This window comes from Chaetodon auriga, chromosome 14 (assembly GCF_051107435.1).
Source record: "Chaetodon auriga isolate fChaAug3 chromosome 14, fChaAug3.hap1, whole genome shotgun sequence".
Lineage (NCBI taxonomy): Eukaryota > Metazoa > Chordata > Actinopteri > Chaetodontiformes > Chaetodontidae > Chaetodon > Chaetodon auriga.
This window is the reverse complement of record NC_135087.1, coordinates 1,545,001-1,557,500: the sequence shown is the minus strand read 5'-3', so window position 1 is coordinate 1,557,500 and position 12,500 is coordinate 1,545,001. Positions and strand designations below refer to the sequence as shown.

The window sequence follows — 12,500 nt, the reverse complement described above, 5'->3', positions numbered from 1 at the left end:
CAGAGCCGTCAGGAATGATCCAGTCCGGCTCCAGTCGAGTCTCGGCTGCTCGGACCTCCGTTCTCCCCCCTCGTTGTCAAGTAATATGATCACATCTGTCACAAACAAGTGGAGTGAGAGGTGACTGTGTGGAAATCAGCTATTTCAGTGCAGTTAACCTCCATCACTTTGACTCTTCGGACTTTGGTTCGGGTGTTTGATGGAGGCTTGACATCGGGTATCAGTGAGGAAGAAGAGGCCTTCTGGTCATTAGAAATATGTCTTAGAAGGGGGGAGGAGAGGAGGAAAGAAAAGAAGATGGGAGAGCAAATGAGGAAGAAGGAGGACTGACGAGCAAGAAGAGGGAGGGGTGAAAGAGGAGAAGAAAGAGAAAGAAAAGGAGAGACTGAGCTGATGTTAATTGAGGGACAAGAGAGGGGAGCCAGGTGAGAGAGGGAGGGATGAAAGGGGAGGAGGGAGGAGAAGAAGGAAGGAAGGAGGGAAAAGACAGAAAAGAGCAAGAGGGAGAATTGCTTTGTATTTCTTAATCTAAAAACTGAAGGAAAATATAGAGAGAGAGGGCCGAGATGAAGAAACACACACACACACACACACACACACACACACACACACACACAGACACACACACACACACACACACACACACACACACACCTCGGGGGAATACAGCCGTAGCACTACAGTTTCTCTCAGCTCAGTCTGAATGGAGACAATTTGATCATCATTATTACAAAGACTCTTTGATCAGATCATGTCTCATCAGCCTGTGTGTGTGTGTGTGTGTGTGTGTGTGTGTGTGTGTGTGTGTGTGTGTGTGTGTGTGTGTGTGAGAGAGAGAGATCAGTGCAGCCTAAAACACAATCTCAATGTCAAGCCTCAATGTCATCTCAGTACCAGCGCTGCACACCTCTTAGCGCCTCACTAATATGCTAATGCTAAAAGCTAAATGATATTAGGTAGGCTTCTGAGGCCGTCCTACCCTGCGCTCCAGGCTAATATGCTAATGCTAACAGGTAATCTGATCAGTCAGGCTTTGAAGCGGCTCGTTTCAGCCCCCTGTGTGTGTGTGTGTGTGTGTGTGTGTGTGTGTGTGTGTGTGTGTGTGTGTGTGTGTGTTTGTGTGTGTGTGTGTGTGTGTGTGTGTGTGTGTTAATCAGAGCAGGGAGTTAGAACGTTTTAGACCGCCAGACGAAACCCCCAAATCCACCTGCTACTTCACCACTGGAGACGGTTACTCACCTGTCGACTGGACTCACTCACCTGCCCTGTTTATCACACCTTTCTGCTTCTGTCTGATGCTTTTAAAAGTCACGTGTTGTGGCTGCCGTTGAGCTGCGGCGAGATGACGAGAACCACCTGAACGTTCAGGTGTTTCAGTTTGTTTGGGGTAAAACCTTCTCTTTTGGGGGGGCGGCGTCCCGGCAGACTTCACTCGTCCACGCTCGGCTTATCGTGATGAGTTGTTTTCAGTGTTTTTGTCGTCCGTGTTTCCGTGCTCGTCAGCACACGTCTGAAGAAACGCTCCGTCCTGTAGCTGCTTGTCTTGTCTCTCCGTCTGTCTCGGCCGTCCTCACGCTCTCCCTCTTCCCCCTCACAGACACATAAATACACGCACACAGCCTCTTATTACCGCCTCCTGTCTGACGTACATAAAAGCACGCTCTGCATGCCTTATCATCGTGTGATTGATGGCTGGCTGTTCTACTCTTATCGATTCCGTGCTCTCCATATATTAAACAGAGGAAACGGAGCCGAATCGCTCGTGGAATAAGGCGCTGAAATACGATCGCTCCCCGATAGCCCGGCTAATCTGCTCAACCTAATTCATTCCCAACATCAGCCGCCCTATCCCGGAGACGCAGACAGTCACGCTGTGTTTTCCGTAGCGCTGATAAATGTACTTTATGTTTATTAGCTGTGAGGTTTTTCACCAGCTTATCTGGAAATTATGTGGGGCAGAGTGGCCGCCGAGTCTGTAAAATTACTCAATCAGCCGTGAGATTTGAAGTAATTTACGACGTTTGCAGGGCAGTAATGATTGCAGAATGCAGACAGTCATGTTTTATTTGGATAATATTGATATGTGAATGTGTTTTTGGGCGCGTTGTGAGGAGATATAGCTGACGGTTTGGTTTCCAAAGTGATTTTTTATAGTTTATCTATCAAATGTAATATGTAAGGAGCAGTGTCACCGCTATCTGCTCGCAGCAGTTAAAACCGGTTTAGGAGATGAGAGGCTTTTACTTGAGAGGAAGAGCTCGTCTGGTGTGGCTCAACGGGTGGAGCGCGGCACCAACACGGGCCGGGTTGAAGGTTCAGTTTTAGATGTGAAATCGTCTTTGAGCCAAACAGAAAGTGTCTCATTAACGGCTGCTACATGTCGAGTTTTAATTCACTGACATTTCTTCAGTCAAAGGTGGGAAATATGAAGACTCAGCAGCTTTAAGAGGCTGAGTTACTTTTGAGGAGGTTCGTTGTTTGTCAGCAAGCTTTATTTTGAAAGTCTAACCTAAAACATGACGCCGACCGACAGGTGTGTTAGACACCCCTGCACCTCGAACTGTGATTGGCTGAACATTTTGTGATACAACTGCCAAAATGATGTCTGACTGCTGGTGTACAGAGAAACACACACACATCTGGACATCTACAGCTTCGATTCAGTTATTTTTGAATGAACTCCTGAACTTTGTCTCGTGTAAAGCGCAGTGCTGAAGTTGATTGATTAGTTGATTGGCAGTAATTGATTGACAACAGTTTTTACAGATGACGAAATGTGAAGATTTGCTGCGTCTCTGTTTTATATAAATGCAAATCAGCACAGTTTGATTCATTGACAGAAAAAACAATGAATAGACTGATCAATAATGAAGTGACTCATTAGCTGCAGCTCTTCTGAAATGTTGATGCTTCCCGCTGGCTGCAGGCCCTCAGTGTGTGTGTGTGCACGTGTGTGTGTGTGCACGTGTGTGTGTGTCTGTGTGTTTGTGTGTGTTACGGGTAAAACACCTCGTCCCATCCGTCTCCAGTGTGTATCCTGCTCCATAAATATTGGTGGTGTGGAGGTCTGACCTTGTCATGTGTTGACTGATGCCGTCACCCGTCGATCCCTCACTGCAGGCCGAGCTGCTGTGTGCAGCCACGTTTTTTATAAAGAACATGAAAATAACACGAGGCGGCGAGCGGCTCGGCGGGAACGATGGCTTTGACAGTTTAATTGGGTGTTTTGTACATTTCTGTACGTACGTTTCTGTAGTTTTGTCAGACAGAAACAAATCACATCCCGTCTCAGCTGTTTTCTTCTGCGTAGACTCACAATCAGGTTTATTACCAGGTGGAAGCATTTCAGTATGTTGGTGCTTAACATGACGATAAAGAAAGACAAGAAGAAGAAAAAAACATCTGAAATATAAAATAGAAATTTAGGATAAAATGTGTCACATGGATCAGTTCTAGTCTCATTTTAGGGACTTCAGCTCAAGGCCTTCAAAAATTAGACAATTACAGACACAAGAGAGTCTGGAGATCACTTTGTGTGCGCGTGTGTGTGAGTCTGTGTCTGTGTGTGTGCGTACTAAAGTGTGTGTGTGTGAATACGTGTATGCAGCATTTCCCATTGCAGCACAGCAGGATGTCAGAAGTGGTTAAGTCTTGAGGACTGAGCACCTTGAGGCTTACACACACACACACACACACACACACACACACACACACACACACACACACACACGCGCGCGCGCGCTTATGCACACACACACTCAGATCAGAAGAGGCTGCAGCGTTGTTCATAGATCTGACTGGAGTGTTTTCCAGCAGCGCCTCAGGCTGCTCTGTGCCTCCACATCCATCCATCCATCCATCCCTCATCTCTCCATCCCTCCATCTATTCCATCCATTCTTCTACCTTTTTCCTGTTTCCGTTGCCACAGTGTTTTATTTTCCTCTCCTCTCCATGCTCTCTCCAACACGGAGGGAGTTTTTCCATCCAATCACGTTCGTCCTCCTGCTGAATCTTTTTTCACATCCCTTCTTACACTATTTAAAATACTTCATTTGAGGGTGTTTTTCCGTCTCTTCTGTCGGTGGTAATAACACTGCGCTCTGAACACGTCAGATCTGGGAGCATCCTTTCAGCGTCAGATGAGGAGACACTTCAGGTAGTTTACTCACCTTGCGCTCACTGCACAGGTGGTCCAGCAGGTCAGAGCTGAAGCAGGAAGTCAGTCTCTAACCTGTGCCGACTGTTTTCATAAGGCAGCTGTTATTCAGCTTCATTTTCTCCTCCGGTTGAGCTTGTCGAGCCTGTCTGATGGTCTGACTGCTGCTGTTTTCTGGCCTCTCAGAGCTCCGACTCAGGCAGCACTGATCCTTTAAAAACATCTGGATGCTGATGATGATCTTTGTGTTTCAGAGCTTCAAGCTAAACGTGGACAGTCGCAGCGCTCTGAAGGAGAGCATCATGGAGGAGGGCAGAGCACTGCTGTCTGTCATCACCTTCCACCAATCGGGTACGTTCGCACACACGCACACATGCACACACACGCACACACACGCACAGGCAGTCATTCACACTCCTGCACTCTCACACCATGAGCAGATACACACTCAAACACACACAGGTGGCCTAACAGAGCCCCAACTCTGTCCCATTCATTATTAATATTTGGATTAACAGAGTGACCTTCAGAGAGGAGAACTCATGAATGTAGCAGAGAGAGACGGAGAGGACGGAGAGACAAAGACAAAGAGCGAGATGGAGAGGCCCAACGAAAAGCCAGCGGGCTGAAACTGGCTGGAAGGGAAAGACGTTCAGGGGAAGTTCAGATTGTCTGAAATCAGCCGGAGACACAGCAGACAGAGACATCATGGTTTCATTAGAGGACAGACAGACGAGCTGTGGTTTGGACTAAAACATGGGACGTTTGTCTTCATGGTTGTGGCTCGATGGGAACGTCACACTTCCATCTTTGCTCCTGACAGACACGAGTCACATGACCAGTCGGGATCCTCGTCAGCGAAACGTAAACAGCCGCGGGTCGAGTTTAGGCGTTTGAACTGATGGAGACGGCTGGTCTGAGGTCAGTTCTGGGGGTGCAGTGTAGTAACTGGACACATCTCGCACATTAATCAGACACATCAGTTAAACAGCAAAACATAAAAGGTTTTGTTTTTGCAGACAGGAAACGAAGTGTTTTAGATGCGTGTGAGGATTTCATGGAGGCTGATTGAAACGACTCGAGGAGTGTTTCCATTTCAGCCGAGCACATTTATTAAGACGTGGGGGTTACATCCAAGTCCTGTTTTAATGACTGCGCTTCAGCGTGCAGCAGATCCTCCGGACTGATTTCATCAAGTGTGTGTGCACACACAAGCAGTGTGACTCCAGATCAAACACTCAGTGTACTCACATGGAAGCAAAGACATAAAACTCAACGAGGACGAAAAGACAAAAATCTACAGTTAATACAGCGACAGAGCGGCGTGCAGGGTTTGTGTCCGCAGTGACAGCGATGAGTTAAAGGGTCAGTCTGCATCAGGGGGTTCACGTCAAACAGGGGCCGCTGCAGTAATGGAGGCTGATCCTGGATCAGCGTGTCGTGGACGTGTTTATCACCTGGTTAGATGGAGTGGCCGACAGCAGAGCAGACCTCAGATCAGTGTTTGAGCACATGAACGCTGCAGAGACATAATGTGGACGTGTTTGTGTCACACACGCGGACGTGAATCCCTGTTGGACGTGAAGTCGTGATGATTCATGGGGGATATTTTTGCAGCGCGTGACCAAGAGAAGGTGACAAACCTGAAAACCGGTTTCTTAACGCCCCTCCTTCTGGTGCATTTGCATTTTTTGGGATGTTAGACGAGCTCGTCTGAAATTAGCCTGACAAATTGGATGGGTTCTCTGGTTTTCTGTCTCTTTTCGTCCCTCTTGGTGTCTCTCTCTCTCTCTCTCTCTCTCTCTCTCTCTCTCTCTCTAGTTTATCCCTCTGTCTCTCGCCCTGCAGGTCTGAAGGATATCCTCCATATGGTTTCCAGCCAATGGGATCAGCTCCAGCGGCAGATCCGGCGCCAACATGGCTGGATGCTCCGCGCCCTCCGCTGCATCCAGGCCCGCCTCCTCTACACCAGCCAATCGCACGAGCCCTTCGCACGCTCGGGAGAAGCGCCGGCCAATCGGCAGGCCCCGTGCCCGGCGGACGGCCTGAAGGTAGAAAAGTGGCTGTTTTTATTTTCTGTTTGAATCTGTTCATCTGCTTTTTGTTTGTTTTTCACTCTTCGGTTTATATCCTTCCATTTCCTCTTCGCTTGATCCCTGTGATCCTCCCTCTCTCTTCCTGTCTCTCACACACACACACACACACACACACACACACACACACACACACACACACGGTCACAGTCACATCAAACACACACGCTCCTTTATAAATTTTTTTGGAACGTTTGTATTGGCTGCCAATTTACATCCTGATTGGTTTCTCAGCTCTAATTGGCTGCTGGTTAATTGGCTGGACTTGGTTAATTAGATGTAATCTCCCTTTCTGTCTCTGTGTTTGCAGCAGTTCTGTCAGTCACATCTCGTCACCGCTGTGTGTGCGCATGCGCGCGCGCGTGTGTGTGCGTGAATGTGTGTGTGTGCGTGAATGTGTGTGTGTGCGTGTGTGTTTAGAAGTTTTCCATGACTCATCTGTGGCCTTCTCTCTCTTCTACACTCAGAACCAAACAGAATTCAACACACTTCTCTTCAGGGTTCTCCTCCTCCTCCTCCTCCTCCTCCTCCTCCTCCTCCTCTATTGCTGCTTTCATTTGTTCGTTCTCCTCCTTCCTTCACTTCATAAGACTAAACTTTTTTGATTGAATCATCCGTCCGTCCGTCCGGTGCGTCTTCTGATTTTTACAAACATCTCATCTGTTTTATTAGGTTTGTTTTCAATATATTTTTATTGAAAAAGTTAAACCCATAAAGACGTGTCTCTCCTTCGCTTTCATTTCTTGATCTAAAATAACGTCTAAACATAACTGACAGATGTTTACATCTTATGCATCTTTTTAAAATCCCCTTAAACTGATCTAAACAGCATGTTTCTGAGCAGCAGCAGACGAGTGTGCAAAAAACAAACAGAAAGATTGAAGACGGATAAATAAAAACATAAATAAAATAAAGCAAAGATTCAGTGACGGCGTCGTCCACATCTTCTCCTTCAGTACCTGATCTCAAACAGACCTATCTCCTATGAAATGTTGAAACTGTTCTCCTCCTCCTTCATTCATTTAGTTTTTTGTTAATCCCTTCTTCCCTGCATCCTTCCTTCCTTCCTTCCTTTCCTCCCTCCTGCCTGTTTTCCTTTCCTCTGTCTCAGTTCATCAGTTTCCTTTTGTTTTCTCTTCCAGTTCCTTCATCCTACAGCTCGTCCTCCTCTTCCTCTCCTCTCAGGCCATTCTGTCCTCCTCCTCCTCCTCCTCCTCCTCCTCCTCCTCTTGTGGACCTGACTGTGGTTGTTTTCAGATTGTTTAGTTGCAATTAGAGCTGCAGCCGCCTGATCACTGTGATCAGTCAACAGTGACAGCCATTAGCCAGCTTCCACCTCTGTGTGTGTGTGTGTGTGTGTGTGTGTGTGTGTGTGTGTGTGTGCACCTTATAGTGAAAGCGTATTTTAGTATGTGTGTGTCGTCTGTGTTTTCATACGTGTGTGTGTCCATTAGCTGCCCGGCCGCAGCACATTAACAGTCCATTCATTATCTGTGAGTCTCCCTCTGCACTTAAAGCTTTGATCCGTGAAACCTCGGAACAACAAGCCGAGGTGTGAACCTGCTGAATTATTTCTGTGGGCTGAACAACTTTCTGTGATATTTTCAACCATTCGCTTCACGTCTGTTCTGAGCAGCTGAGCCCAGAATCCAAACGAGCAGAGACGCTCGAAGCCTGCACGAGTCCGTCTGTGGTAACCAGAAACGAGTCCGAGTCAGGATGAAAGTCACCCAAAACAAGTCCGAGTCAGGATGAAAGTCACCCAAAACAAGTCCGAGTCAAGATTAAGTCACCCAAAACAAGTCCGAGTCAGGATGAAAGTCACCCAAAACAAGTCCGAGTCAGGATGAAAGTCACCCAAAACAAGTCCGAGTCAGGACTAAAGTCACCCAAAACAAGTCAGAGTCAGGATGAAAGTCACCCAAAACAAGTCCGAGTCAAGATTAAGTCACCCAAAACAAGTCCGAGTCAGGACTAAAGTCACCCAAAACAAGTCCGAGTCAGGACTAAAGTCACCCAAAACAAGTCCGAGTCAGGACTAAAGTCACCCAAAACAAGTCCGAGTCAAGATTAAGTCACCCAAAACAAGTCCGAGTCAAGACTAAAGTCACCCAAAACAAGTCCGAGTCAGGACTAAAGTCGCCCAAAACAAGTCCGAGTCAAGATTAAGTCACCCAAAACAAGTCCGAGTCAAGACTAAAGTCACCCAAAACAAGTCAGAGTCAGGACTAAAGTCACCCAAAACAAGTCCGAGTCAGGACTAAAGTCACCCAAAACAAGTCTGAGTCAAGACTAAAGTCACCCAAAACAAGTCCGAGTCAGGACTAAAGTCACCCAAAACAAGTCCGAGTCAAGACTAAAGTCACCCAAAACAAGTCCGAGTCAGGACTAAAGTCACCCAAAACAAGTCCGAGTCAGGGCTGAAGTCACCCAAAACAAGACCGAGTCAAGACTAAAGTCACCCAAAACAAGTCCGAGTCAGGACTAAAGTCACCCAAAACAACTCAGAGTCAAGACTAAAGTCACCCAAAACAAGTCTGAGTCAGGACTTAAGTCACCCAAAACAAGTCCAAGTCAGGTCAGAAGTTAAGAGAAGTCGACGTCAGCTTCTGGTGTAGCTGCTTTGAATCCACCCAGCGGTCCAGCTAAGACTTCCTCCTCTGGTCAGTGTTTACAGTCTGACCTTTTAGCTCATCTCTATGAAAACATTTCTGCATATGAATGCAGGTAAACTTGAAAACACTAATCAAAAGCAAAATCATCCTCAGATGATCTCCAGTGGGTCCTGAGTTTGCTTTTGGACGTGATTGGTCGATACCACTCGGACTACAAATGGAAACTAGAACGTTTCCGATATTAAAATCTTGTCTCTTGACTGCAGATTCTGCATTAATATCGTTTTCATCGGTAAAGACTGAAGACGAGGCATGGAGGCCTTCAGTGCTCCTGCACGCTCTGCTCCTTCTTTGGTAACGTTTCAGCCTTTTCAGGCAGAAGGAGACTCCATCGATCTCGCCGTGAGGCCGTCACACGGCGTGATGGAGGAGAGGAGCATCAGTCTGTGCAGGAGGAATCTGTGACTGTGGCTTTACTGCGTGTTCATTATCTGCGAGTGCTCTTTAATGACAATCAGATGCATGGCCTAATTACTGCCACAGACACGGGGGGGGGGGGGGGCTGCAAGGTCAGCCAAGGGCACCATGTTTGTGTGTGTGTGTGTGTGTGTGTGTGTGTGTGTGTGTGTGTTTATGGTCCTCGGTAAAAAAAAAAGATGATACAGGAATGACCACGGGCAGAGGGTAGGTAAACACACTGCGCTTCATCTGTGTGTGTGTGTGTGTGTGTGTGTGTGAGAGTGTGAGAGTGTGTGCGTGTGTGTGTGTGTTTAAATGAACGTAACCTTGACTAAAGGGCAAAATAAAGGGCAAATTGGAATAAATTTATCAAATTATGAAGCCTCGTGCAATATTTATAACCAGCGGATCCACTATTCATTACAAAAGATTAAATACCAACTTGTATCAATAATTCATCCTCTTAATCTTCATTTTTAGTGCAATTAAGAGCAGAGGCGAACGACGTATTTCCCAGCCGGCTCTCAGATAGCAGTTCACTGAATGTGACTGCAGCTCTGTGGGCTGCTGGCGTCTCTGATACTGAATCTACGACACGTCAGGACACATTCATCTGAAGACGACATCATCACTGATTGATCATCATTGATGATGTCACTTCGTGTGGTTTTTGGAGAATGAGGAAATATGTAAATCAGCTCAAAGAGAAAAGTTAGGAAGTGCTTTTGAGGATGAAATATCGCCGATTAAGAGATAAACCACATTTTTTCCATCATCGCGTATTGATCAGTGTTTAGTCTCTCATCGCCTTCGTGTTTGATAAAACTCAGTTCCAGTTCATGTCCTGGACAAACAGGAGGAATTCTGGTCAAATATGCTCTGATGATGAACCCTGCGTTCTCATGTTTTTGTGTCCGAGTGACTAACGGAGACGGTTTTTGTGAAGAGTTTAGTGTTGAATGCGAGCAGCAGTCACTGACAGCACTGCAGTTCAATCCGTCGGGGCGTTCGTGCACCGTCAACGTTCGTCCGTTAAGTGTTTGTTTTTGCCACTGACTGACTCGGATTGTTATAAGAAATGTCTGACAACATTATGGGATGGATCCCTGCAGAGATGGACCTTTTTGTTAAACCTGAAACAGATGTTGCATCGCTCTCGCCAAAGCCACCAGACTCCATTCACAAAAACAGTAATTTTACCTTCTGAAAACAAACTTCGTTCAAATGAGACAGAAGCAAAAGAAAACCTACCAAAACCTTCCTGGTTCGTCTTTTCACTGTTCCAGACGTCATCATCAGCTTCGATCTTTTGCTCATTGATGATTAAATCCGTTTTTTCCTGAACGTGTTTCATTTCTGCTCCTCTATTAATTATTTGCCGCTATGGTCGGCGTAGTAACAACAGGTGTAGTGTGAGGTCATTAATTTAGGCCGGGCCTTAACGAGTCTCCAATGAGTAATAGTGTGTGTGTGTGTGTGTGTGTGTGTGTGTGTGTGTGTGTGTGTGTGTCTGTGTGTGTCTGTGTGTGTCTCTTGGCGCTCATAAGAGCTTGTTGTTATTGGTTTTAACATATGTCGCTGCCAAGGTGTCTGACTTTTCTGTCTTTTATTTAGTCTTCATCCCTCCCTCTTCTGTCTTTCTTGGACTGGCAGCAGTCCATCTGTCCTTCCCTCTCTGCCTTCGTCTTTCCCTTGTTCGCTCTGTCCTTCCCTCTTCTGTCCCTGCGCTCATCTGTTTGTCTGTCTGTCCGTCCATCCTTCACATCCATCCATCATACCTCTTTTTCTTTACCTCCCTTTCCTCTTCCTCCTCCTCCTTCGTCCATCTAGTTGTCTGTTATCATCCCTCCTTCTATTCCTCTGACATGTTTTAGCACTTTTCTGTCCCTCCTCCTCCTCCTCATCTCTCTTTTTATGTGCCTCCATGTTTCCTGGTTATCCGTCCGGTCGTCTCTTTCTCATGAATCTTGGGAACGCCTTCAGGGAATGTCTTCATGTTTGGCACAAATGTCCACTTGGACTCAAGGATGAACTGATGAGAATTTGGCAGTCAAGGGTCAAAGGTCAGCGCGACCACACAAAAGCAAGTTTATGGCCGTAACTCAACAATTCGGACGCTAATTTTGACCAGACACAAATGTCTCACAGGATGAGATGAGTGGCTCAGATTTTGAAGTGTGTGAGACTCTGGGAGGATCTCTGCAGAGATGAAGCTTCCTGTTAAAGAATAAGTTCTTTTTGTTTAACCAGAGAAAGCCGCTTCATCGCTCTCGCCAAAGCCACCAGACTCCATTCACAAAAACAGTGATTTAATCTTCAAACCCGACAGAAGCTTTGCAGTCGGTGGTTCTGCTGATATGGATCTTCAGGTGATTGGTGAACTTCCATCTCACCAAATAATGTCACTTAATGCCTTTAATTAACTCCTTCCCTTCATTAAATTGCATTATTTAATCTGTAAGTCAGAACAGATGTGGAGTAAATGCAACTTGGTCGAGGCAACAACAGCCACGCAGTAATTGTAGCTTCTCATGTGTCCTTACTGTCTTTCCATGCTTCCCTCTCTTCCTCATCACTTGTCCTTCCTCCCTTCCCTCCCTCATCCATCCCTCCTCCACTCTCTCCTTTCAGTTTAAACCCCCGCAGACCTTTACGTTAACACAGACTTCTCACATCTTCTATCTTTCCCTGCATCCTCCATCTCTCCCTCCATCTTCCGGCCTCCCCCTCCTCCCTCCTTCCCTCTGTCCGTCTGTCCGTCTGGAGAGGGGCGATTCATGTAAATGTCAGGAAATATCAGAGTCGGGGTGGTGGGATTAGGCGGCGAGGAGAAGATACACTGATACCAGCAAATATAACGCTCCGACAAGACGGCCAGCGCCGGGGATTAGGACACACACGCACAATACACACACACACACCTCAAGGTGTGTGCAGACGCACTGAGAGGGTTTGTGTGTGTGTGTGGAATGAGAATACTGTGCGTCTTCTGCAGTGTATCGCTGCATTTTAAAGATTTGTTGTGCATGTGTGAAGATTTTCAAGTGACATCTGTAGTGTTTTTTGCATATTGAAGATGAAGGTAAAGGTTGAGTGTGTGTTTCTGCGTGTGTGTGTGTGTGTTTTGGTGGGGTGACTGCACACAAAGAGAGAGGGAGTGCGAGAGAGGTAGAAGG

The 12,500-nt window shown here is 46.6% G+C and overlaps 1 protein-coding gene across 5 annotated transcripts in view; it reads left to right on the top strand.

Annotated features, from left to right (window-relative positions):
- akap6 (A kinase (PRKA) anchor protein 6) overlaps nt 1-12,500 on the top strand; it is a 170,799-nt gene that overhangs the window by 53,606 nt on the left and 104,693 nt on the right. For all 5 annotated transcript variants that reach the window (XM_076748701.1, XM_076748702.1, XM_076748698.1 and 2 more), the window contains exons 12-13: nt 4,412-4,508; nt 6,006-6,208. In XM_076748701.1, the coding sequence (XP_076604816.1) occupies nt 4,412-4,508; nt 6,006-6,208 (300 nt within the window). The remainder of the gene's footprint in view (nt 1-4,411; nt 4,509-6,005; nt 6,209-12,500) is intronic.